Genomic DNA, 24315 nt, shown 5'->3' with positions numbered 1-24315 from the left:
TGTACATAACGCGGGAAAAGAATATGAAGTGCGCGCGCACATCATTACTGACATAAAGAAGAAAAAAAAAGAAAAGAAAGTTCTTAGTCATGTTTACTTCACCAACATCTGTGCTTACAGTATTCACCTTTAATTTACAAATATTATAAAAATATCCTCCATAAAGTGACAAGAACTTTACAAAGGTTCAGAGAGTGCAAACCTGAACATTGCAGATACAGTAAATGCACCTTTTGCACCTTTAATACATTATCAAATAAATATATTACTGTTAAACTAGTCCAGTTAAGTTGTCAAAACTCTTAATAGCCTATTCCAAATGACTTGAAGTTATTATTAACTGCATTAAATGTGGTATAGTAAGACCTTGAAAGGGTAGAAATGTACATCACATGGTCAAAATGCTAGTAGTGGCACATTATATGTAACATCATTTGAAAAAAGTGCTCTCAAAATGCTAGTTTAGATCCAGCTAACACGTGTCTTCAGATAAAGTGTACCATGATGTCTTCAGATTATAACTCTGACAAATTCATTTGTAATTCTGTCCACCACTGTTATCCCAAAACTGAGCTCCCACGACTTTGTAAGAGTTTGCAAACTCCAGCACTGCCCCAGGGTGAAGGATGAATGGAGGAAATTGGAGATTAAATCGAAATGATCACAGCAAGGCCCGTTTGAAATGGAGTTGCTTGCCACCCAGTTAAGCCTCCTGTGCAACTACTCCAGTTCGTAAAAGAGTAGCGAACACTCACGTCCTTCTCAAATGCTAAGGTTACAACTTGACCCTTACAAAAATCCAAAGTCCATGGCAAAATTGCAGCAAATTCGCCACCGATCATTTTTATGCAGATAAGCTTTGCGGTAAACTTGCGGCAAATTGTCCATTGTTGCCAAAAGATGATCCTATGGAATAGGTCATTTTCTGAGGATTTTTTGCTTATGAATGTAATATTTAGCTACAAGAATAAGAAAATTAACAGTACGTAAACAGTAGCTAATTATATCTTTAAAATGAAAGCTTAATTTTACTTTAGAAAAACAGTAATTACTCAATTCACTAAAAAAAAAAGAATATATATATATATATATCTTACACAGAAAAACAGGTGACTGAGACTTTCACTCTCACTTTTACAAAAGGTGCATGTATCACGCACATCACAGTACTTGGATAGAGTGCATTACATGTGTAGATTTTGTGCATTATTTTAAAATGAACTTTGATTTTTATTAGATATACAATACTTACATTGTATATTATTAATAAGAGAAGTCCAAAATAATGTCCTATTGGAGAAATTGAAGTTCGGGAATGTAATAATTGCCGAATAAACTTATTATTACAGGATTTACTCAACATCGAGACTCCTTCCTAGACAGTTGGAGTCATTGTTTATGGTATACACTCCATGCAAACTGCGCAAAGCTTGCAGGAGATTCTGACGTCAAACATAGGGGGCGTGTCCACTGTTTTTGCTATTTTAGGGAAATGCTGTTGGTCATTTAAATCAAACAGCGTTTTTAACGAACAGTCACATAATCGTAACAGCAGTCGTACCGTACAGACTTGCGCATATCTTGGTTTTTGACATGTTTTAAGAACGATCGTCATGGACTCCGGCAAAAGAAGCTCGCTTAATGCGTTCGTTTCATGTTAAACTTCAATTCCCATCATGCCAAATGGAGGCTCACAACGACAGCGCTACTTGAACATACAAAGCAGCAGGTAAACAAGACTGAACGAGCTGCTGTAGTGATGCATAGTAACAGCGATATCAAATCGTTGTGGATTTCATAACTATGTAAAGAAGATTATTATCTATTTTGAGCACACCATTTAGAATAAGGTTGTTCGGCGCTGTTTAATGTATTGGAAACGCTTCCACTGTGCTCCATGTTTTGAAAACTGAGTACTTACAAACTGGAAATATATAAATGTGACGCTGTTATTTTACTGTATTTCTGCAATGGTGCTCTTCAGTCGCGCGGTACGTCTGCGCGCACGCGAATGGGACATTTTTGGGAACAGCTGAGAGCTTTGTAACTGCGCTTTTAACACTTTGTAGTGTTTATCGAAATGGGACCCATCCTGCAGGAGCAAATTGCATCTGCGACACTGAAGAGGGTGCCTGGCAAGGAGAAGGTTAGAGTGAAAAAGGCAGAAAATACTGGGATTGTTGCCAGGTATGTTTGAATGCAGCAATTTATGAAAAACACATGCAATTATGAGTATATTCCACTGAGAAACTGTGCTTTATTTGCAGCAATAATAATAAGAGAGTCGGACACGTGAACCTGAATAAGAAACCTCTTAAGAAAACAGTGACCTTGCATCCAGGCCAAGAAAAGGATCCCCAGCCCACAGCTGACAATGTAAGTTCTCATGCCACATAATCATTTTTTACAAAGTTAGGACGCATCAGAATTTATTTTGTTGGCAGCTATTTAAAAAGGTTTTTTATTACTTTAAAAAGGGCAAAAATGGAATCAAACCAAAGAAAGCGAAGAGTCCGACTGCTGGAACTTGCAAGCTGCGTGGGTGAGTGTTGTTTTTTAGTATGTTTTTAACATATGTTATTTAATATGTAAAGGATAATGAAGTCATCTAGTCATTATCAGAAAACAAACCATGACAGGGTTATTGTATTGGGTCTTTTTTCAACCTGAAGGGTTTATTTTACTATAATGACCAGCTGACACTTTCATTATCCCACTTATTACATGGCTACTTGCCAAATAAAGAAATAAATGGGCATGAAATATTGATTTGAGAAAAGAAAGACACCACAGAGTGATGCAAGAGACATTAAACTAGCTAGGAAATCAGTTTTCTGGGACAATGGTCAATTGTCTATCTTTTTCCTGAACATGGAAATTTTCCACAATTCATAACGCAAGCCTGTTTTTGTTTTTGCATCAAAATACACTACTGTTCAAGGTCACTTACTCATTCTTAATTTTGTCCACATTTTATAATAATAGTAAAGTCATCACAACTATGGAATAACGTAAATGGAACTATGGGAAATATGTTGTGACCAAACAAAATCCAAAATAAATCAAAACTGTGTTATATTTTAGCATCTTCAAAGTAGTCACCATTTGCCTAGAACATTTTCTCAACCAGCTTCTTGAGGAATCACCCTGGGATGCTTTTTTTAAAATTAAATTTGAGTATAAATTAATATGGTGGCACAATTATATTTTTGTCTACAAAACTAATTTCAAACATTTAAGCATACGCCTTCAGATCATAAGATTTTTAAAATCATGAGAAACATTTCAGTCAAGTGACCCCAAACTTTTGTACAGTAGTGTATGTTTTTAGCAGATAATGTAATGTTCAGCATATTCAAGTTGTTAAAATTGTCAAATAAAAAACATGTGTCTCCATAGAACCGATACTTTACAGACTAGCATTGATCATCTTGTGGGTGGATGAGTTACAGTACATTGCTATCATTATCTACTTCAAGTTGTTTTGAAAGCCAGTAACTACAAGTTGAAGCTAGACTTATTTTTACACTGAAAGTTGTTTTTCTCAGTTTAGATCGCTTGTAGTTTTACATTGCTTCTTGTTAGGGTTGTCACAGTTATAAAATTTGGCTGATGATTAATTATCAGACAAATAAGTTCAATTATGTCAGTTAATTGTCTGTTTTAGCACTTTCATGATTATGATGATTCATTGTCAGACAAATTGTCATACTTCTTTAGGTGTATGTGTGCTTCATACCCATTAAGAAAAATTTATACATATTGAACTTGGAATCATAAAATAAAATGAGGATACATGATTTCCTTTATGGATTTAACAAGAAAAATTATATTTTAAAACCAGAATATTTCCAAATACTTAAAATATGTCTCTCGTTGTGGTTAGCTTTAGTCTTGGTCCATTGAACATTTACATTGGGGTATTTGGAACCCATCCAACCTGAATAGCTGTTATATTATATAATATGTTATACAACAGTTAGTTTTGGTCCTCGAATCAGATTGGACAAGAGATGTTCCAAGAGTTCTGATAGCTTAGAACAGCAGCAATCAGACACTTTACTGTTTGTATCACTCCGCTTGTCATCGTTGCATTCTAAACTAAAGCGTAAAGCTGCCTTTTCACTGCATCCGACAAATAGATAGATCGGATGTCATTAATTTCATGGGTTTACGACCATCTCTGGATGTGACATTTTCAGATCCGATTTGAGCTTCAGCTGTGTTGAAATATTTCAATTTGTGTTGAAAGACCGTATTCGAATATCAGACCGGATGTTTACATTGCAAATAGATCACATAAAGATTTTGTAGGTAAAAGTAAATGTGATTAAATGTGTACGTGTCATTTATTTTTGCACACGCACAACCTACATATTTAAAATCAAATCTATGAATTTCTGCTTCCTGTATTTGCTGAATTATGGTTGTTGTTGCTGCTGTTATTTATCAAATAATAACTATAAAAAAGTATTCATAATAAAAAATACTGAATGAATATTAATCACAAATTTCAGTAAAATTCAACCATCTGCTCAACAAAATAACCCACAGTGTTGTCACACTGAGGTAAACCGTTGGTAGCTTCTCCTTCATTGAATAAAATCTGTTGCGAGCAGTTTGACAGTTCATCATGACTGCCACTAGGGAGAGAAATACGACAGTATGTGAATGTTGGAGACAGTGAAAAGGCGGCTTAATAGCAGTGAAGATGTGTTAAAAGAGGCTAATAAAAAGATTTTATTATACTTTTTATTTATCCCTGTGAGATTAAAGATTTTAGCCAGTAGGTGGTGACAAAATACCATTTTGATGTGTTATGAGCCAGTTCAGCTGACCTTCATTTGAGTCGGCTGCCAGTAAGCAAGCGGTTTCTTTTGAAGTAATCTGCATCGTCTCTCACCCCATGATCGCTGGAATTACTACCAGACTACAGCTTGAAAATACAGTTAAACTAACAGCTTTTGCATTAGAGCTGAGAAACACAACAGATGACATAATCACTACTTGTACCTGATTTTACGCATTCGGAGATTATGTAAACAATCGATATGGTGGACATATTTTTACTCAGAGAAAATTAGATGTATTTAATAAAAATTCCAATAACTTTAGCAGCTGAAGAATAGAGTTAAACCGCTACAGCTTTACTGTTGGGAGTCATGAAAGACGCAGGTAATCGCACACTCTTAATAGCTCTCTCTTTCTTAAAAACACATCCTTGTTTCTCCAATAATTTGTTAGACACAGCCCAAGCAATCCTTACTACTTCTAAAGTGAGGTTTTTTGAATTAGTAACGGAGGCTTGGGTGCATCTTTCAAACTAGCTGTAATGACAGATCCTGATCCCTGGTGTAAGCACGTAGTTCCAAGCACAAGTGTGTTTTTCTTTTTTTGTGTGACAGTCCTTTGTTTTTCTCATTTATTTATTTAGTTGTTCATTGAACTGTTGTATTAAAGCAATATCACACTTGCAATGTTGCTGTATGCCCCTTTATCAGCAAGTCAGTGATTACCTGCTGCACTTGGCCTGCGGGCACATCACAGCCATTCTAAATTAGGTCCATACAGCACTCTTGCTCATGTGATATTGCTTTAATATTGTATTATTTATATTATGTATTAGCAAAATATTTCTGATCTAAATTGTTCACTTTCACATGTCATTCAGAGACTCTCCGATTAAACCCATGAGCCCTTATTTTGTATGAAGGAAGACCTTTGAGATTTTGTGTGTATTTGACAATACGTTTTTTCATTCTATCATTCCCACAGAAAATAAGCAGGCATGTCCTCCTGTGTGTCATTAATACTGCGTGTATTAACCTGCAGTTACCAAGAAAGAACATTTGCCATTATGCAAATGTTACATTCAGTTGAACCCAGAGAGCTTTTACTGATCATCCTCGCTTATATTTTGTGGGAGTTTGGTGAAAACCTCAGCAGACAGCGCATCCATCAGAGTGCCTGAAAAGCAGTTCATCTTTACGTGGTCTTTAGAAGCTGCTCTGAGTGTGGGTCAGTGAGATGGTTGGAGTTATTTTGTAATCACATAATGGAAAAACACTGGTACATTTTAAAAAATGCGCCATTTATATGAATCGCTTGCAATTCCTTAATTTTGATAGTAAAATGTGATTGGAATTTGAAGTGCACATCTTAAATAATAAATATGTTAGATTAATCACGATCAGATGATTATTTAATAATTGTGACAGGCCTACTTCTTATAGAGACTAGAACCAGAAAACAGTCTAGAGGCAATCAGAATCATCATGGTGTTGCCAAAACTATTTGACCACAGAATGCCATGATTGACCAATTAGAATAAGAATTCAACAGTGTTGTGTAATAAGTATATTGATTAAAATATCACCATCTCACATTTTATGGATAACAAATAATACTTGAACTATTGTTATAGCACACAGGGCCAAGCTGACTTGAGGCCTCCACATCCCAAACTCTCATGTCCAGAGCATGGCCAGGACAGGCCAAAGATTCAGCTTCTGTCTCAGAGTTGTACTGAGATGGTACAGAGCAATGCAGCCTTGGAAAAGAGCCGACGAGCTCTATCACTGCCATTGGCTCCTCAGCCAGTGCTGCATCAGATCTCCCTGCCAAAACAAGTTCCTGACCTGGAGTCATTCCACCTTCTGGAACACAAGGAGGATGATACAGACAGTGCCAGTGACCTGTCTGACTCCGAGAGGCTCCCTGTGCTGCCTTCCCCCTGCACTCCTCCTCAGCTCAACCTCCGAGCAGAGGTGATCAACTCAATGGACCTGCATCCCTACTTTCCTGGACCCATGATGGTGGAAAATGAAGATGTCAGCTACAGCTACCCAGACTTCCTTCCACCCCCATTCAATACGTGGAGTCTGAGGCAGCTCGCTATCTTCTTAAATACCGAGGGTAAAAGGGCTCCCAGGCCTAAACCTGTAGGCCAGCTTGAAAAGTATTTAGAGCGCCTCCTACAGTTAGAGTGGCACCAGATACAAACTATCCAGGTTGAAAGCGGGCGGCACACTACACCCATCATCCGAGGTCACGCCCCCAGTGCCACAGCAAACAGCAACCACACTAGGCCTCACACTGCTCCCCCGACACGCCTCAGCTCCCCCAAAAGCCTTCTTCAGGGTCAGCGGGCCTTCCCTCTTTCCCCATTCTCCTCCATGAGCAGTCCATCTTCCACTCAACTTTCTCGCCCTGTCTGCACTCACTGCCATTTTCGCTACCCACTCTGCAATGGCAGCTGCTCTTCATACGCCTACCAGCGCCACTCCCGTCTCAGCCCCTTGCTAGAGCGCAAAGCCCCACCAGCATACACCCAAAAGAGGAGCAGCAGCGAAAGCCGGGTCTCCACCTCAGATAACCGCCCCATATCCCTAAAAACCCAACACCCAGTGAGTCCTCAGGGAGCAAGAGTTGACCAGAGGCATATGCAGGCAGCAGGAAATGTGCGTAGAGCCTCACAAGAACTTAATGCAAACAATAAATCCCATGCTTTAGTCAGGAAAGGAAAGATTGGGAGGTCAAATGAGGTAGAGAGACTGAAAGGTCCACCTGTGGGAATTAAATATGGGGGTGCTGATAGGCGGGTTCCTGCTGCAATTAAGCGCGATGGTGGTGGTCTGGGGAAAAGAGGGGATAAAGATGGGCAGAAAGACGAAAAAGGTGAGGTACGATTAAGATCGGGCGCTAAAAGAACTGTCACTGATAGCTGTGATGCTAAAGCTACCAAGACTACTGGCAAATTTAAAAACGCTCAGTACGCCAAGTAGTTAGTGCTTTGTAACTTTAACGCTTCTTTAGTTTAAAGGTGCTGTAAGTGATTTTTTTTTAATTAAATGACATGAAGACAACATCCTTATTACCTACCTGTCAGATATAATTAAAATAGGTGCCATGAAATATCAGATCCATCTCTGTAAACAGCTGCAAATAAGGATGTCCATGGTGCTTAGTCACATTGTTTGTTCAGCCAATCTAAAGACTTTCTGCCTGTGAAGCATGGCAAATTCAACATCTAAAGTCATGGGGATACATTCAGTTTGACATAAACACTCATAATCTGCATACAGTCGAATGGAAGCCTGTTAATATATACTCCATATAACTGTGCGCACATACACAGGCGGTTGGCTCATGCGTGCTACAACTGCTATGGGACACCGGACTTTCTCTTCAGGACTTTAGACCCATAAAGATGTCTTTATATTCCTTCAGGCTTGAGTTATAAATATGTAGGTATCTCCAGACCTCCTCACACATGCTCTCTTGGCTTGCACATCCACTGTTGTTGTTTTTACCTTCATCTCCTGATGTTTAGAATGACATATTCTTAATCTAGCACTTCTTCGTGATAGCAACGGCTCAAAATGTAATTGTTGCCTGTATTGCCATCCTGTATTTGGACGCTCAGCGTTCATGTCTGAGCGAAGCATACTTTGGGTTTAAGTCTGGTGGAAGTTTCAGAATGGCTAAAATCACTTACAGCACCTAAATTGCCTCAAGATCATATACTCAATGCTAAAAATAGGTTCTTCACTTTAGAAATGGTCATTGTCTTTTTTTCGAAGTGCATTTTTTCAATAAGATATACAGTGGCCCCAAAAAGTACTTGGACACTTATGCCATATTTTAAATGTACTACTGTCATCACATTAAATAACAAGATATCAAACCAAATTTGGCATTTATTTTAAAGATCAGTAGCTCAAGAACACTTTTAAAACAAAACATTTCACACACAAAAAGTTAGTTTTTAAAAACACTGAATATACTATTATTAATTATTACCCTATACTTAACCCTAACCCTAAGACTCAAGTATTTGTAGGACACCTGTGTAAACATGAGGGGAACTGACTTCATATATCCTCTAAAAATCATCTTGAGACTGTAATGATGGCAGACTGGAGACGTGGAGATGTGGGATCTTTAATAAAAGCACTCATATAAAACAAGAGATACAGGAAACCAACATAAACCACCACTACAGTCTAAAAAGGAGCGAACGACAAAGATAGAGAGAACATGAGGGCAGTATATTTAAACAAGAAACTAACAAGGTTGGAGACACATCAGGGGAACAATCAGGGAGGGATACCAGGAACAGAGATAAGACAAGAACTGCTAAACTAATATTTCAAAATAAAAGTAAAACTTTACTGGCTTTTAGGGAAGACCAGTTGGTTAAAATGAATTAAAGAAACAGCTGGAAATGTAAAGTTAGTTTTGAGAAAAGGTCTAGTATAATTTCTTTCTAGATGCCACTTAGTTTGATATTTTGTTATCTAATGCAATTAAATTAATACATTTGTACTATGACTTAAATGTCCAAATATATTTTGGGGCCACAGTATTTATTTTGTCTTAAGTACATTCAAGCAGGTTATCTTTTATCAAGGTACGCACAAATCGTCTATAAAAGTAAGCTTAATATGTATTTGAATCCAGTCTGCATGAACATATCTCTGATTTGATGGAGGTATGAATGTCAGGTTTTGACTAGTAAGCACTAGGTCAAAGAATGTATATTTTTCAGATGAATAATGAATGTTTTGTAATGGCTACGTGTATTTTTGTAATGTGCTATTTACATGGACTTATTTTCTTGTTATTTATGAAATTATTTATTATCTATTTATTACAATGGTTTGTCCTTATTAAGTTAGATTATGTTTAAATAAGAATATAATGCTTTGTGTAATATATTATTTATCTTTTAACATTTTTGAACGTTTAATGTCTGTCATGAGTTGGATGTGGTGGAATTGTAATGTTTGGATTGCTTAAGGTCACATTACATTATTTTTTGTGATGCAGTTTGAATTGGAGATGGACCTGAACTATAAACTTTATAAGGTATTTTTGTCAAGATTGATGTTGGTATACTTATTTTCAGAGAAGCTTTTAAGTACTTACATTGACCATCATGTCTCTAAATATACGTAGCATGTTTCTTTGCTTTTACAACAATGATGGTATTAGTTTTGTAGTTTTATACATAATACATAGAATATGACAGAAAGTTGGATGGTACTACATTTCCATTTGATGTTTGTAGCATCATTCCATTTTGGATTTTGTGTACTGCAAAGTTCCTTTATTAGGGAAAAATCATGAAAAAAATGTTTCATCTTTATCTGATTATGCTTTAATTTAGCGGGGAAGTTTTTTTTTTTTGGTTGTTTGGTTGTTGAATTCTGCTATTTTTATGAGATACAAAATAAACAGTTTTCATTACATTATCAGAGGCTCCTGCTACTGTTATTTACTTTTTTGTCATAATTCTTTTTTCATTAAACTGGTATCTCGTTGTAAAACGATGAGTAAATACAAGAAAAGATAACGTAACAAAGTAGTTCCTGCCACATATAGGTTACTGTGTATTTAAATTCTGATATTTACCCTCATCTGAATCCTCATGCTGTGTGTTATAGCTAATGAGGGGTTTTGTGTGATTCTCATACAACACATTGTCACATTGCTTTAATGTCATTTTCATGTTGTCATGTTCTCTTCTGCCCTAGGAAAGGCTTTAGAAGCTGTTGAAGTTGTTTCTGTCTGTCATTCACACAGCCTGCGTAAATAAACAAACAACATTTTTACTTATAAAAGAAGATAAATGTAAATGCTGCAACAATCTATATTATGCACAGATCTGTTTATGATTATAGTTTTTATTGAAATGGTTGCTATCCAAATGTGCCAAATAGCACTGTTCTTTGCTTTGTACCACAAAAAGTAAATAAAAAAATCTGACACTAACCAAGGTGTGTATTTGCTATGAGGCAGGAACTACCCAGAGCTTCTAGGCCGACATCTGTGTAGACTGGGCCATCGTTCCACATTAGGTCAAATCCTCCAATCCGCTTCTCCTTGCCTGTCAGACTAAGTGCAATAAAGTGTTTTTGACAACAGTGCCAACATACAGAGGCATCCATTCTCTTGTGTGTAATTTTATATCATTTCGTCAAATCATACCGGCCCTCCATGTCAACAACGTGCAGGGTGTCCTCCAGCAGTCTGTATTTCATATCATAGTCCTCCTGACTGCTGGCTGTGAGGGAGGGAGAAGCGTTCACCTCAATAAGCCACCTGGATGACAACAAATGGATATTTTAAGTGATGTCAAGGCTGTTTCGTTAATATAATCTATTTCAACCCAACTGATAAATTAACATGGAATTTATACAAACAGCAAATCACAACAGTAAGGTTCCTCAGCTAAAATGTAAAAAAGTTTTGGGAGGTGTGGTGGGGGGCAAAGAATTGACAATGTAATTAAGTGGGTTCTCCATACTCAATCAAGTTATATATTTTTTATATACAGTATTTTAATTGTAAAATAAATTGTATTTCTCTCTAGAATCAATGACATATAGTTTAATAATATTGTGACATTTTTTATTTGGTTACACCTTTTCTAATGGGATGACTTGCTTATTCAATGTTAAGTATGATCCATAAACACATTTTTACGTCCATTAACTGTTTTGATTCATATAGGAGTAATTTGTCCTAAAACACTTTAATGAAGAATTCTTCAAATTCCTATAAAAAAACTTTTTTTTAATGAAAAATAATTCCAGAACCATGCCTGCTTAAACATTTGGCATACATAACTTTTATCGGTAACACTTTGCAAAAAGGTTGTATTCATTTACATCAACAACATAGTCAACATGAACTTAAAATTAACAATAATTTTACATTGATCCACACATCTTCATTAATGTTAATTTCTACTTTTTCTAATTTTTTGTCTTCATTAAATTTGTATATCATCACTGTCCGATGAAAAACACATATCTCCACTTTTGGCAATTTTGAATTTTTACCATAGACGGAATGCACCGAATGACCTCTTCCTGCTTGACACAGTCTGTCTCCATTGTGTTTCTTAGGACTCTTATTTTGAAGTGTTTTCCCTGGACTACGTTACCCAGCATGCACTGCTCCACCCCCCACCCACCCCCACCACCCACTGCCATCTGTTCCTGATTGTTCTCACCTGTTTCGTATTCCCTCATGTGACCCCCATAAACTATTAGATCAAAAACCGAGTTTGCTCACGGCTTTAAATCCTGGTCCAGTAGTATGTCATATCCGTACAACTCAAAACAGTGTTTATCATTAATGATGGTCTTCTGAACACTAAGCAGGCTGCGAATAAATATGTTGTCAATTTCATTAAACAGAGTCTGCACTCTCTCTACACCATGTTTAGCAGTCAGGTACCGCCGTAGCTGTTGCATCTGCCATTTACAACCCTAGGAGACAAAGAAGAGAGATAACTGCTTTTAAATAAAACATGTTTTAATGTATATAATATTATGGTAAGTTACTTCCCACATACCTTCTCAGGATCATAATCAGGGGCTGTTTTTTGCACTGCAACATTAGTGAGATGAACATCTGTGTACAGGTTAAAGGGGAAACAAGCAATTTCCATTTTTTTGTCTTGTACCATGCACTGTAAACCCAAATAAGATAGCAGAACAAAAAAATATTTAGGCAATCCGTGATAAAATTTTTAAAAGGTAATACACCCCGAAGTTTAAGTTAATAGAACTTTTAGTTTTCGATTTTCAATACACATGAATGCAAATTGCTCTTAACTTGAAATATATAGTTAACTTTAAATTGAACTCTTGCTGAACTTAAAATGTAAATGACTACATAATCTCAATTTAAATACTTCAAGTAGAGGAAACCTATCTAGCTAGTACAGTGAATGCCAGCATGCTAAATGTATGCTAATCAGAAATACAATGCTTTTGTTAGCATAGCAGTTTCTCAACAAGTAAAGCAACAAACTGTAGATTCATCTTAAATTGTTCCTGTTCTCAACCTAAGCTCAAGCTCCACTATTCACCATAACATAACCTCAACAACAAAACATTAAACACTAACAAGTATCACCCTTTACATTCATCTTGCACAAAGACACATTATATGACACTTAATTTCAACATTTACTTTTCCTGTCGAGTATGACACTAATACCAAAGAATGCTGGGAAATAGAAATCAAAAGAAACTGCCCAGTTTCAGTTACATTTAAGTTCCTGTAAATTTAAAGAGACATGATCATTAAACTAAAAACAATTCAGGCTACTTAAAATGTGTCAGTTTCATGAACTTGAATGAAAGAGAAAATCTAAATACTCATCAAGATTCATTTATTTTATGTAATTTGTATGAACATTTTCCTTTCTCAAAACAATTAAATATTTTGATCATTAGGGTTTTCAGTGTAGAGTATGATTAGAAATAGTGAGTATGTATGTGTTATCCAGAAATATATGCAAAGGATACACTGATCGTCGATGCTACTGAGGGAAAACCTGGTGTTGGAAAATCGAGCAAAACCATCACGATACAGCCAGGCCTTCAAAGGAATAAACTGCAAAAACAACGAGTTCAACTTTTGTTGTCTATACCGTTTTAAATGTGTTTTAACACTGATCTGCATTCACACATCCTTTTAAAAATTCTGCCTTGATTTACAAACTGTGATGTCTTTCAAAACACATTTGATTTTTCTTTTCCTGCAGAACACAATAACCATTTATTTTTCTGTTTGTTTCTCTTCATAACCACTATCGTATGGCTTCAAAGACTTTAAGTGCACAAGTTGAATGGGCTCCTTTTATGGTAATTTTTTGTCCTCTGTGGAGCCTCAGTTATTATTCACCTTTGTTGTATGGAACAGAGCAGCTTGCTTAATATTTGTTTCTGTGTGCCATAGAAAAAGAAAAAGAATGTATTTTTCAACAACACTCTTCATATTTGAGCAAATTATATCTTTGACCCCATTCCCACTTGGTATTAAGATGCGTTTAGGGTGATCCGATTATGAGTGGCCAGCTTTAAATAAAGGTGAAAATGGGGTCTAAACGTTTTGTGATCAGATCACAAAAAATGGAGGTAGCCAAAAACACATGTGACCACATCGCATTTATGGTGTAAACGCTAATATGCCCTGAGTGCATTCCAGACAGCAGGGAAGCCCCATCTTTAATCTGTCAATCAAACGCTGTGATAAAACAATAACGCAAAAAACAAATAACCGTCCAACTGGAAAATTTGAAAAAGCGAATACAAACACAAGCAAGAGAACGTCACAGAACATATTCAGTGTGTCTGATATCAACATGCAGAGACACAGATGACAAGCACACACATTTGAAGCTCAGCTTATACAGCTACTCCACTAAATCAATGGTTAATGCTGCTTGAATTGTTGCATTGGTGCTTAGATTACATTTCAACTGCAACTGGGAGAAACCGCAGACCAGTTTTATTCTTGCTTTCTTTGTCTTTTATGACTTTTTTTGCTGCATATTGCAGTAGCACAGTGACATAGTGATTGATGTACAGTATGCCATCATGAAATCAGAGACCCTTCCCTCCAAATCCGAACAAACGTGGTTACAGGAGATGCATTTGAGTTACCAGGTGTGGTCTCATCTGACCACATGTGATCAGTTCAACCGAGGTGCATCTTAATACCAGGTGTATATCAGGGGGTCTTTAAAAGCACTCAGGAGCATATACAAAATAGTTTACTTACTGATGTTACAAGAACATAAACTCTCAGGTCAAATTTTCTTCCTGGTGACAGAGGTAAAGCATATTCTATATTAAGCAGTGATCATAATGGTTGGGCTAAATCAAATAAAAAAGAAAAGCACCAGAGCTAAAATTATTGGGTGTACCAGCAATGAGGTAGGGATTCTCAATGTAACGCTGAGCAACATAGCTCTCAACTTGAGCCTCATCTTTTTGTTCTTCAGAGCGGGTCCCATCCTAAACAACAGTATTAGCATGTGTCTTAGTTACAACACAAACTATCTTACTTTTTTGTGTTGTACAATAGTAGATTCAGACCACCACTCTGTGTTTATAGAACAAATGCAAAAGACTCTAAAGAGCTTCAAGATTCAACGTGACAAATTTGTATTACCTTTCTCCAATCGATAATATCTTTGAGTTTTCGAAAGAGAAAAATGCCTTTCCCCTGTGATCGTGCCACCTGTTTTTGGAGGGTATTGTTACAATGGATGTCATGATAATGACCTGATTCTATATGTGTTGAAATAATTCTTAGATTTGTCCAGACACTCACCGGCTTCATGATCCAAGTGCTGCCTGGGCTTCTTTTGAACTCTTCCACGAAGAGGTGATACTCACTGGGCAGCTCGAATGTACGTGGAAAAAAGTCACATTTGGCTGCCTCGAAACGACCTGACTCCCGCTCTAAAGTTTTCCGATACCTCTTCAAATTCTTCACCATCAGGTTCTTACGGGTTAGCTAAAAATATACAGCACAACAACAACTTTATCTACAATATATCTTAAATAATAAAAACTAATTAGGATCACTTTAGTTAATTTTTCTGCATTTCAGTCACTGTCCTACATTACTTGCACAGATCAGTCCTTGATATTATTATACTGACCTCATAGTGGTTGCGGAAGTGACATATTCTCACATGCTCCTCCATGTATGAGTGGTCAAAGTTCTCTCTCAGCCACCCAACATCACACCAGTTAAAGTCCCATTCACCATCACTGGATTAAAGGAAAAAAACAGATGTATTAATCAAGGGTGACACACAGGATATGTAAACAGATACAGGAAGAATACAGCACTTACTCTTTTATCTCTGCCCAGCCTGGTCTCTGGCTAAGGACGTCTTGTATGGTGTTGGTTAGGCCACATTTGTACCGAATACAACTTCTTCCCTCCCTGAGATGAAAATGAACCATACTGAATTTCTAAGTTCCTTACATACAGACAGAAGTACAGTAGCCCCAAATGGTACAATGCCTGGCCAAAAGAATTTAATAAAAAAAAAAAAAAATCACCATTTGGATTTAAATAAGCAGATATTTAAGAGCCTATGACTGGATGATTATTGCAGTGTTGTTTTAGCTGGCCGTGGAACGACGGACCAGATCTTTACTCTCGCAAGGATCCTGGAGGGGGCCTGGGAGTATGCCCATCCGGTCTACATGTGTTTTGTGGATCTGGAGAAGGCGTATGACCGGGTCCCCCGGAGAGACTGTGGGAGGTGCTGCGGGAGTACGGGGTGGGGGGGTCCCTTCTTAGGGCGATCCAATCCCTGTACGTCCAAAGCGAGAGCTGTGTCCGGGTCCTCGGCACGAAGTCGAGTTCATTCCATGTGGGGGTTGGTCTCCGCCAATGCTGCGCTTTGTCACCAATCCTGTTTGTGATATTCATGGACAGGATATCGAGGCGTAGTCGGGGTGGGGAAGGTGTGCGGTTCGGTGGGCTGGGGATCTTATCTCTGCTTTTTGCAGATGATGTTGTCTTCATGTCATCATCGGTCCGTGACCTTCAGCTCTCACTGGATCGCTTGGCAGTCGAGTGTGAAGCAGCTGGGATGAGGATTAGCACCTCTAAATCTGAGGCCATGGTTCTCAGCAGGAAACCGATGGAGTGCGTACTCCAGGTAGGGAATGAGGTTTTGCCCCAAGTGAAGGAGTTCAAGTACCTCGGGGTCTTGTTCACGAGTGAGGGGACAATGGAGCGGGAGGTTGGCCAGAGAATCGAGGCAGCGGGGGCGGTACTGCACTCGCTCTATTGCACCGTTGTCACGAAAAGAGAGCTGAGCCGAAAGGCAAAGCTCTCGATCTACCGGTCAATTTTTGTTCCTACCCTCACTTATGGTCATGAAGGTTGGGTCATGACCGAAAGAACTAGGTCGCGAGTACAAGCGGCCGAAATGGGCTTCCTCAGAAGGGTGGCGGGCTTCTCCCTTAGAGATAGGTGAGGAGCTCAGTCATCCGTGAGGAGCTCGGAGTAGAGCCGCTGCTCCTTTGCGTCGAAAGGAGCCAGTTGAGGTGGTTTGGGCATCTGGTAAGGATGCCCCCTGGCCGCCTCCCTAGGGAGGTGTTTCAGGCACGTCCAGCTGGGAGGAGGCCTCTGGGAAGACCCAGGACTAGGTGGAGAGATTACATCTCCACACTGGCCTGGGAACGCCTCGGGGTCCCCCAGTCAGAGCTGGTTAATGTGGCTCGGGATGGGGAAGTTTGGGGCCCCCTGCTGGAGCAGCTGCCCCCGTGACCCGACTTCGGATAAGCGGTTGAAGATGGATGGATGGATGGATGTTTTAGCTGGCAACAATTATTTTAACCCTAACTGATGCAGTGTGTAGCTTCTCATTTCTTAAACAACCATGTTGGAAGACGTATCCCATGGTCATGGAAAATATGTTTCTGTGTTTCAGAAGGGCCAAATTATTGGCCTGCATCAAGCAAAGAAAACAACTAAGGAGATTGCTGAAATCACAGGAATTGGGTTAAGAACTGTCCAATGCATTAATAAAACCTGGAAGGATAGTGGTGAACCATCAGCTTCGCTGAAGAAATGTTGTCGGAAATCACTAAAATGCTTGGTGAAGTCACATCGTAAAAAATTGACAGTAGAATTCACGGCTACGTTTAATAGTGAAATTAAGAGAATTTCCACACACAATGCAACGAGAATTTAAAGGATTAATAAGGGAAGTGCATGAAGCGATGCACCCATCATGCATAGTGCCCACTGTACAAGCCTCTGAAGGCAGGGTTATGATCTGGGGTTGCTTCAATTGGTCAGGTCTAGGCTCAGCAACATTATGTGGCAATAAAATGCCAGCTGACTACCTGAATGTACTGAATGGCCAGGTTATCCCATCAATGGGATTTTTTTCTTCCCTAACGGCACAGTCATATTCCAGGATGACAATGCCAAGATTCATCGGGCTCAAATTGTGAAAGAGTGGTTCAGGGAGAATGAGGAATCATTTTCACACATGAATTGGCCTCCACAGAGTCCTGACCTTAACCCCATTAAAAGTCTTTGGGATGTGCTGGAGAAGACTTTACGGAGTGGTTCGACTCTCCCGCCATCAATACAAGAAAAAATGAACGCAGCTCTGGATGGAAATATGTTGTGACGAAATATGTCAAAAATATGAGGTTATCGAAACAATGCCACGATGAATGCACGCCATAATCAAAGCTAAAGGCAGTCCAACGAAATATTACAGTATGCAACTTTTTTATGGGAGTTTATTTTATTTTGGACACCGGACAAAAATGAAAATTCTCTCATCATTTACTCACCCTCATGCCATCCCATATGTGTATGACTTTCTTTCTTGTGCAGAACATAAACAAAGTTTTTAGAAGAATATATATTGTATCGCTTCAGAAGAAATCCACTGGAGTATTATGGATTACTTTTATACTGCCTTTATGTGCTTTTTGAACCATCAATGTTTTGGTCACCATTCAGTTGCATTGTATGGACCTACAGAGCTGAAATATACTTTAAAAATCATACATCTGGGCTTGCATGAGGGTGAGTAAATGATGGGAGAATTTAAATTTTTGGGTGAACTATTCCTTTGAGCCATGCTTAAAAATGAATGAACCCCATTGCATAAAAAATTATAAATAAAAAAATAAAACAAAGTGCCATTGTGGATGTATGAAGTCAGTTCCCCTCAAGGTGACACAGGTGAGTAATCTTACGTAAGGTCCCACTAATGTTTGACAACCATAAAGTATCTTAATCCTTTTGTCTTAATTGTAAACAGATTATCTACAGTATTATCGAAATTGTGCATGTGTTATCGTATCTAAAATCAATGCCACTTTGTTCATATTTTGATATATAATGCAATGACATTCATACATTTTAAGTGTAACTTTAGTGTTCACATACATTTGGGTTCGCACAGTACATAACACCATTGTTTTTCCATGATCAATTTTAAGACGTTAAAACTGCAGTTTGTACCTGGATATATAGGTAAACACACACACACACACACACACACACACACACACACGTAGTGTTTCCATGTTTTATGGGGACTTTCCATAGACATAATGGTTTTTATACTGTACAAACTTTATATTCTATCCCCTAAACCTAACCCTACCCCTAAACCTAACCCTCACAGAAAACTTTCTGCATTTTTACATTTTCAAAAAACATAATTTAGTATGATTTATAAGCTGTTTTCCTCATGGGGACCGATAAAATGTCCCCACAAGGTCAAAACTTTCGGGTTTTACTATCCTTATGGGGACATTTGGTCCCCACAAAGTGATAAATACACGCTCACACACACACACACACACACACACACACACACACACACACACACACACACACACACACACAAAGTGGAAAAAGAAAACAAAAATGCATATGTAGACGGATAATGTACAGATTATGGAAAGAGATGAGAGACATGCATTACCCCTCCTTTCTCCTTTGGTAACTGTGGGCAACCTTGTGTCCAGATGTCTGCTGAATATAATACGTGTGTTAATGCAAAACGTCACACATATTTGTGATGCAAAGCTAACTTTAAAAGTCTTGCTAGCTCAAAACATACGTCATCACCGGGCAACCATTTATTTCAATTTAAAACACATACGTTTATTTTAGATATCACAGTAACCATCTTACCTTGTTTTTTGACATTTTAAAAACTGTCTGTTAACACAGGAACACGAGAAGCGTGTGATTAGAGTTTATGTGTTGTCATAGCGTCCACGGAGCGGACCAATCACTTCGTCGCATTATTTATAGTACAATAACAAGGATGGGATTACATTTCCTGTTAACTGATTGACAGATGAATTAACAATAAACAGAAACATTGGTCTTTACTTAAAAAAAGATAAAGAAAAAAGAAAAAGAGGGCTTGCCAAGGTTAGAACAGACACCTGTGTAGGCCTCATAACATACACTAGGCGGCAGCATAATCTAAATGAACGGATCCGCGTGCACCTTCACGTCCACCCAAGTGTGAAACTTGACCCACATAAATGCGTTGATCTGATGGAATCTGACAACACCTGTTTTTTATGCACTACCCACTGTGTCACGCATCTGACATTGTAAACCAATTAAACCAACTCATGCAGTTCACAACAGCAACAGCAACGCAGCTTCACATGTCCTATAAATAAATGTTTTTAAAGATCTTTCATTGTGTTCTAAAGATATGCTTTCAGAAAATAATACTTAGCTCTCCCTAGTTCACCCTGCCCTTGCCTCTGTTAAGTCACAATACAGCAGTGGCGGCTGCTGGTCTTTCAAAGAGGGGAAGCTCATTTTCGGCCTACATTATAAACTTATTTACCCTATTTTTTGCACTAAATCAATCTTAGGTGTTGATCTGCCCTGCTGTTTAATTCAAATTTTTTCCTCATAAGGAAGACTTTCAAATGGCTTCGCCAAAATCAGGTCGACAATATTAGCACCGTCTGCCATCGTGCGCAGTTTCACCTGTACGACGCTAGCCTAGCCTGCTGTATGAATGAATGAATGAACGAATGAACGAACGAACACTCTAAAACAAAATATATTAAACTTGGTAAAACTGAAACAAGGAATGTGGTGTATAATTGTGTGAAATGTATTATGCAAATTGACTAGCAATTTCGCCAAACAAATATAAAGAAATAGGTTGCAGCAGTTTGTCTTTCGACTACACTTGAGAAATCCGCGATGGGACTGAGCGCGAAATAGCTTCAGTGACTTCTTATAGTACAGATTCGCTGTCAATCAAAAGGAGATGCAGTCTTTCGACAGATCCTCCAATCATCACGCGGAAGCCCGGAGTCCGGGCCAGCCCACTCCTCATTCACCCCCAGAGACGCTGAGCGTCCGTGGGCGGGACATAATCGCAGCATTTATCCAATGACCGTCTATTTTCGGAGCACTGAAAAAAACTGTTCAGAGCAGCCCCATTGAAGTCAATGGACGCTCGGCTTCAACAGGGAAATGCACTGACGCTACGGGAATGTATGAGAAGTAAATCGAGTCAGCCGACCTGCTATATTTAATGTAGCTGATTCTGAACGAACTCATCTTCGAGATGAACGTGTTCTAATGCATTTTTAGTCAATAAATTGTTTACACAATAGTACATATTTGACCATTATTTTTTTGACATTTTAGGGGAAGCTGAGCTTCCCTTTCAGTCTTAAAGAAATCCCCACTGCAATACAGTACATCTTTACATATTCGACTATAATAATAATAATAATAAAACATTCTCTGACTGAGTATTCTTGTCTTGTTTGCTGTTAAAAATATCTAAACATTCTTAAAACAAGATACATTTACTTGAGAAGCAAAATGACAAGACATTTTGTCTTGTTTACAGAGAAATCTCACATCATTTAGTAACATTTATGCTTATAATAACAATAATTAAACTGGATTCAAAGGCAAAATACCTTTATTTCTCTTACCCCATTGGCAAATAGATTTTTTTTCTGTTTAACAGAAACCCCACTGAATTTTGTTAGATTTAGACTTGATGTCTTATATCATTTTGCTTCTCGTTTTTAAATTTTTTTTTTTTTTATCTGGTTACCCTACTTTTCTGATCAATAGGACAGGCACTGTGCTGTTCACATTTCAAGGTGCAGTATGTAAGATTCATATGTACTAAGTAATAATAATAATAAGTATTGTTATTAATGACTCCTCTGGCCATTAAGTGAACTGCAGCCAGCTACCTGTTGCTGGTGCTTGTGCTCGTGCACACACTCCATAGGGACACAAGTGAGCAAGCATTGACCAAAACAATGACGTAACGTTCAAAAAGACTGAACGGGATTCACCAGCATCATGCTGACAGATGTAAAATTACACAGTTATGATTGTTTTACTAAAAACTTTGAGACTGTATATTATATTTGATTCTCCAGTGCTGGAAAAGGGGCTAAAACACAGTGTGGATATAGGTAGTTTGAAGTAGTCACTTTTCTTTGCATGATACATTGACTACATTTATACGATAGCCCATGTCGCCGTTAGCTAGCTCGCCAGCTTTATCAATATCTGTTAGCTACATTTGGTGGAAGATGACAGTAGCTGTTTATAAAATAGACTGTACATTATAAATATGTTGACACAATTCAGTATTGATGTGATTCCATCACATCTGTCATTTTGATATGTCGATGCGCTATTGTTTTACAATAATAGAATGTATTTATTTTCTGAATAACATAGTTACGTTAGTGTAACTACCACTTAGATTTATGGAATCAAGTCCAAAAATGTGTTGTGTGTTCAGATGGGATGTGGAGGAAAGGTCACTAAGTCTTGTTCAGCTCAGATAAACAAAACCATTTTTATTACATTGAAACATTTATTTCAGTCAAAAATGACCAAAAAGTAATTTGGAATGTAAAAGATGTTTAGATATTATAGCTCTGTAGATCCAGTCAATGCAAGTGGATGGTGATTAGCACTTTAAAGCTCCAAAAAGCACAGGCAGTCTTGGTAAAAGTAATCCATACAACTCCAGTGTTTAAATTAATGTGAGAAACAAATCAATATTTGGTGCTTTTCACTATAATTGTTTACTTTCGGTTGCTCTCCGCTGTGCATCCAAAATGGAACTTGGTTCCTTCCTCCTCTCGCGTAATGTAAGCATGTAAGCAACCGAGTGCCCTCATAGATGCACATAGGAGAGTGACCAAAAGTAAACAATTATAGCGAAAAGGACTTAAATATTGATCTGTTTCTCACCCAAAGTGATCATATTGCTTAAGATGACATTCATTTAATCACTGGAGTTGTATGGATTGCTTTTACTACAATTGTCTGTGCTTTTTGGAGCCTTAAAGTGCTGATCACAATTTGCTTGCATTGTATGGACCTATGGAGATGAAATATTCTCCTAAAAAATCTTCATTTGTGTTCAGCAGTAGAAAGAAAGTCATTCACATCTGGGATGGCATGAGGGTGAGTAATTGATGAGAGAATTTTCATTTTTGGGTGAACTAACTCTTTAAGAAAAGAGTTAAGAACTCTTTTTTGCAGTGTATTGCTCTTGTTTCTGGAAGTCGTCTTAGTCCTCATGCACTGATTTCTGTATGCTAATTTTAGACAAATGCTCGCTCTTGCTATCTCAGTCTCAAATCTCAATATGTCATGTGTCATATCTCCCTTCATGAAAGCATTGCATTATTTGCAGACATTTATATTTTATTAAGGAGATACGGATGTCATCAGATATGTAGTAAAACTATGTGACAATATTAACAATGTAACGACAAAGTGATACATATTTCTTTCTAAATCTATTTACTCTCATTATTGCCTTAGAGGTTTTGGTCAAAATTAGAGGCTGATGCATGAACTTGGTAGACACATGGTGTGTATTAATGTGAGTACATAACCAAGGCAGGACACGTTGACCACAACTGGCTTATAATTGGCTGATCATCTCTCCTTGGGAGTTATATGAATTAAATGCAAAATATCTGGTGAGAAACATCTCTGTTATTTGGTGGTGGGCCAATGTCCTCAGTGAAGATCATTTTCGAAGCATGGCTGGATTCTGAGAGGAATGTTGGCGTGGAGGGTAATTGTGTCTGAGTGGGATGGCAGCATTATCTCCAGGATATGCCATGCATTCTTTGTCCTGACAGCTCAGTGATAAACTTCTCAAGCTGTCCTTTCCAGGTTTGAGGTTGTGGTATTGATGCTCTGGTCAAGGAAAATGTCTGGGAAACAAGAGAATAACCTGACATGTGCAACAGAACTCTGAACGTTTTCTGCTTTGGCACACTGAGCTCCCATGAAGGACTGTGTCTGATTTTTCAATTATTTCTTTCCGTGTTATCAAATGCTAGGGTACATGGCTTCAGACTGGGGTATCCAACTGAAATAGCCAACATTTTACAACCAACTAAATGCGATTTGAATGTATGCTTTGGTGGTTGGACGGGTTCTCTTGACATCTGGAGCCAACCAAACTCCTCAGACAGCTTTCCAAACATTTGCCAACATATTAAATGCCTGATCTGAACAAACCGATAAAGCAGAACCTTTGAACATGTCTTAAGAGTGTGAACATTGTACTTGAATTCTATTATATCACAGAATACAAACTATTTGTTTTTCCAAAACTGAAGATTAATCTGGAAATCAATCGATGGATGTATCTAGCAATTGAAGACATCACAAGCAAACATGATTTGGCAGATGTTCCTATTCAAAGCAAAAAAAACAAAAAACAATCTAAACATTATGTTGAGAAAATCAAAATTGACCCTTACTCTCTTAATCCATGTTCCTGGCCTATTTGTGAATGTTTAATCAGTTAATTTTATTCCAAACAACAACAAAAAAAAACATGTCTTCGTAGTATTTCATCAAAATGTTGTAATTTGCTCTGCTTCTAAAATTACTTTTATTATTATTTTTTTTTTTCAGGCTGTTCACATTGTAAATTCTTCAACA

The 24315-nt window shown here is 37.8% G+C and overlaps 2 protein-coding genes across 3 annotated transcripts; one reads left to right on the top strand and one right to left on the bottom strand.

Moving 5' to 3' along the window:
- Positions 1-1510: 1510 nt before the first annotated feature.
- fam217ba (family with sequence similarity 217 member Ba) lies at positions 1511-10749 on the top strand. 2 transcript variants are annotated; one of them, XM_052092250.1, is made up of 5 exons: positions 1511-1729; positions 2070-2187; positions 2268-2376; positions 2478-2542; positions 6425-10749. In XM_052092250.1, the coding sequence occupies exons 2-5, from the start codon at positions 2081-2083 to the stop codon at positions 7782-7784; spliced, it is 1641 nt and encodes a 546-aa protein (XP_051948210.1). In that variant the 5' UTR covers positions 1511-1729; positions 2070-2080; the 3' UTR covers positions 7785-10749. The 2 variants fall into 2 exon arrangements, with proteins under 2 accessions (XP_051948210.1, XP_051948209.1); XM_052092249.1 differs by having other exon boundaries at positions 1511-2187.
- On the bottom strand, positions 10458-19564 carry ttll9 (tubulin tyrosine ligase-like family, member 9). The gene is made up of 14 exons (XM_052092252.1): positions 19510-19564; positions 19298-19347; positions 15673-15765; positions 15476-15587; positions 15142-15327; positions 14980-15048; positions 14732-14822; positions 14587-14627; positions 13329-13416; positions 12368-12426; positions 12085-12281; positions 10993-11106; positions 10778-10899; positions 10458-10588 (listed from the first exon to the last, which is right to left on the bottom strand). Exons 1-14 carry the CDS (start codon positions 19522-19524, stop codon positions 10518-10520), a joined length of 1308 nt encoding a protein of 435 aa, XP_051948212.1. The 5' UTR covers positions 19525-19564; the 3' UTR covers positions 10458-10517.
- Positions 19565-24315: the final 4751 nt, after the last annotated feature.

Source organism: Xyrauchen texanus, chromosome 25 (assembly GCF_025860055.1).
Source record: "Xyrauchen texanus isolate HMW12.3.18 chromosome 25, RBS_HiC_50CHRs, whole genome shotgun sequence".
Taxonomy (NCBI): domain Eukaryota; kingdom Metazoa; phylum Chordata; class Actinopteri; order Cypriniformes; family Catostomidae; genus Xyrauchen; species Xyrauchen texanus.
The sequence above is the reverse complement of the archived record's forward strand: the minus strand, read 5'-3'. Positions and strand labels throughout refer to the sequence as shown.

What these genes read in the sequence shown, in the direction of transcription:
- fam217ba (XM_052092250.1), top strand. Translation starts at nt 2,081, where the DNA reads ATGGGACCCATCCTGCAGGAGCAAATTGCATCTGCGACACTGAAGAGG. An exon ending in AATACTGGGATTGTTGCCAG is followed by an intron (nt 2,188 to 2,267) that starts GTATGTTTGAAT and finishes CTTTATTTGCAG; the next exon opens with CAATAATAATAAGAGAGTCG. An exon ending in CCCAGCCCACAGCTGACAAT is followed by an intron (nt 2,377 to 2,477) that starts GTAAGTTCTCAT and finishes TACTTTAAAAAG; the next exon opens with GGCAAAAATGGAATCAAACC.
- ttll9 (XM_052092252.1), bottom strand. An exon ending in CTGATTATGATCCTGAGAAG is followed by an intron (nt 12,282 to 12,367) that starts GTATGTGGGAAG and finishes TTTGTCTCCTAG; the next exon opens with GGTTGTAAATGGCAGATGCA. An exon ending in GTTGTTGACATGGAGGGCCG is followed by an intron (nt 10,900 to 10,992) that starts GTATGATTTGAC and finishes TATTGCACTTAG; the next exon opens with TCTGACAGGCAAGGAGAAGC.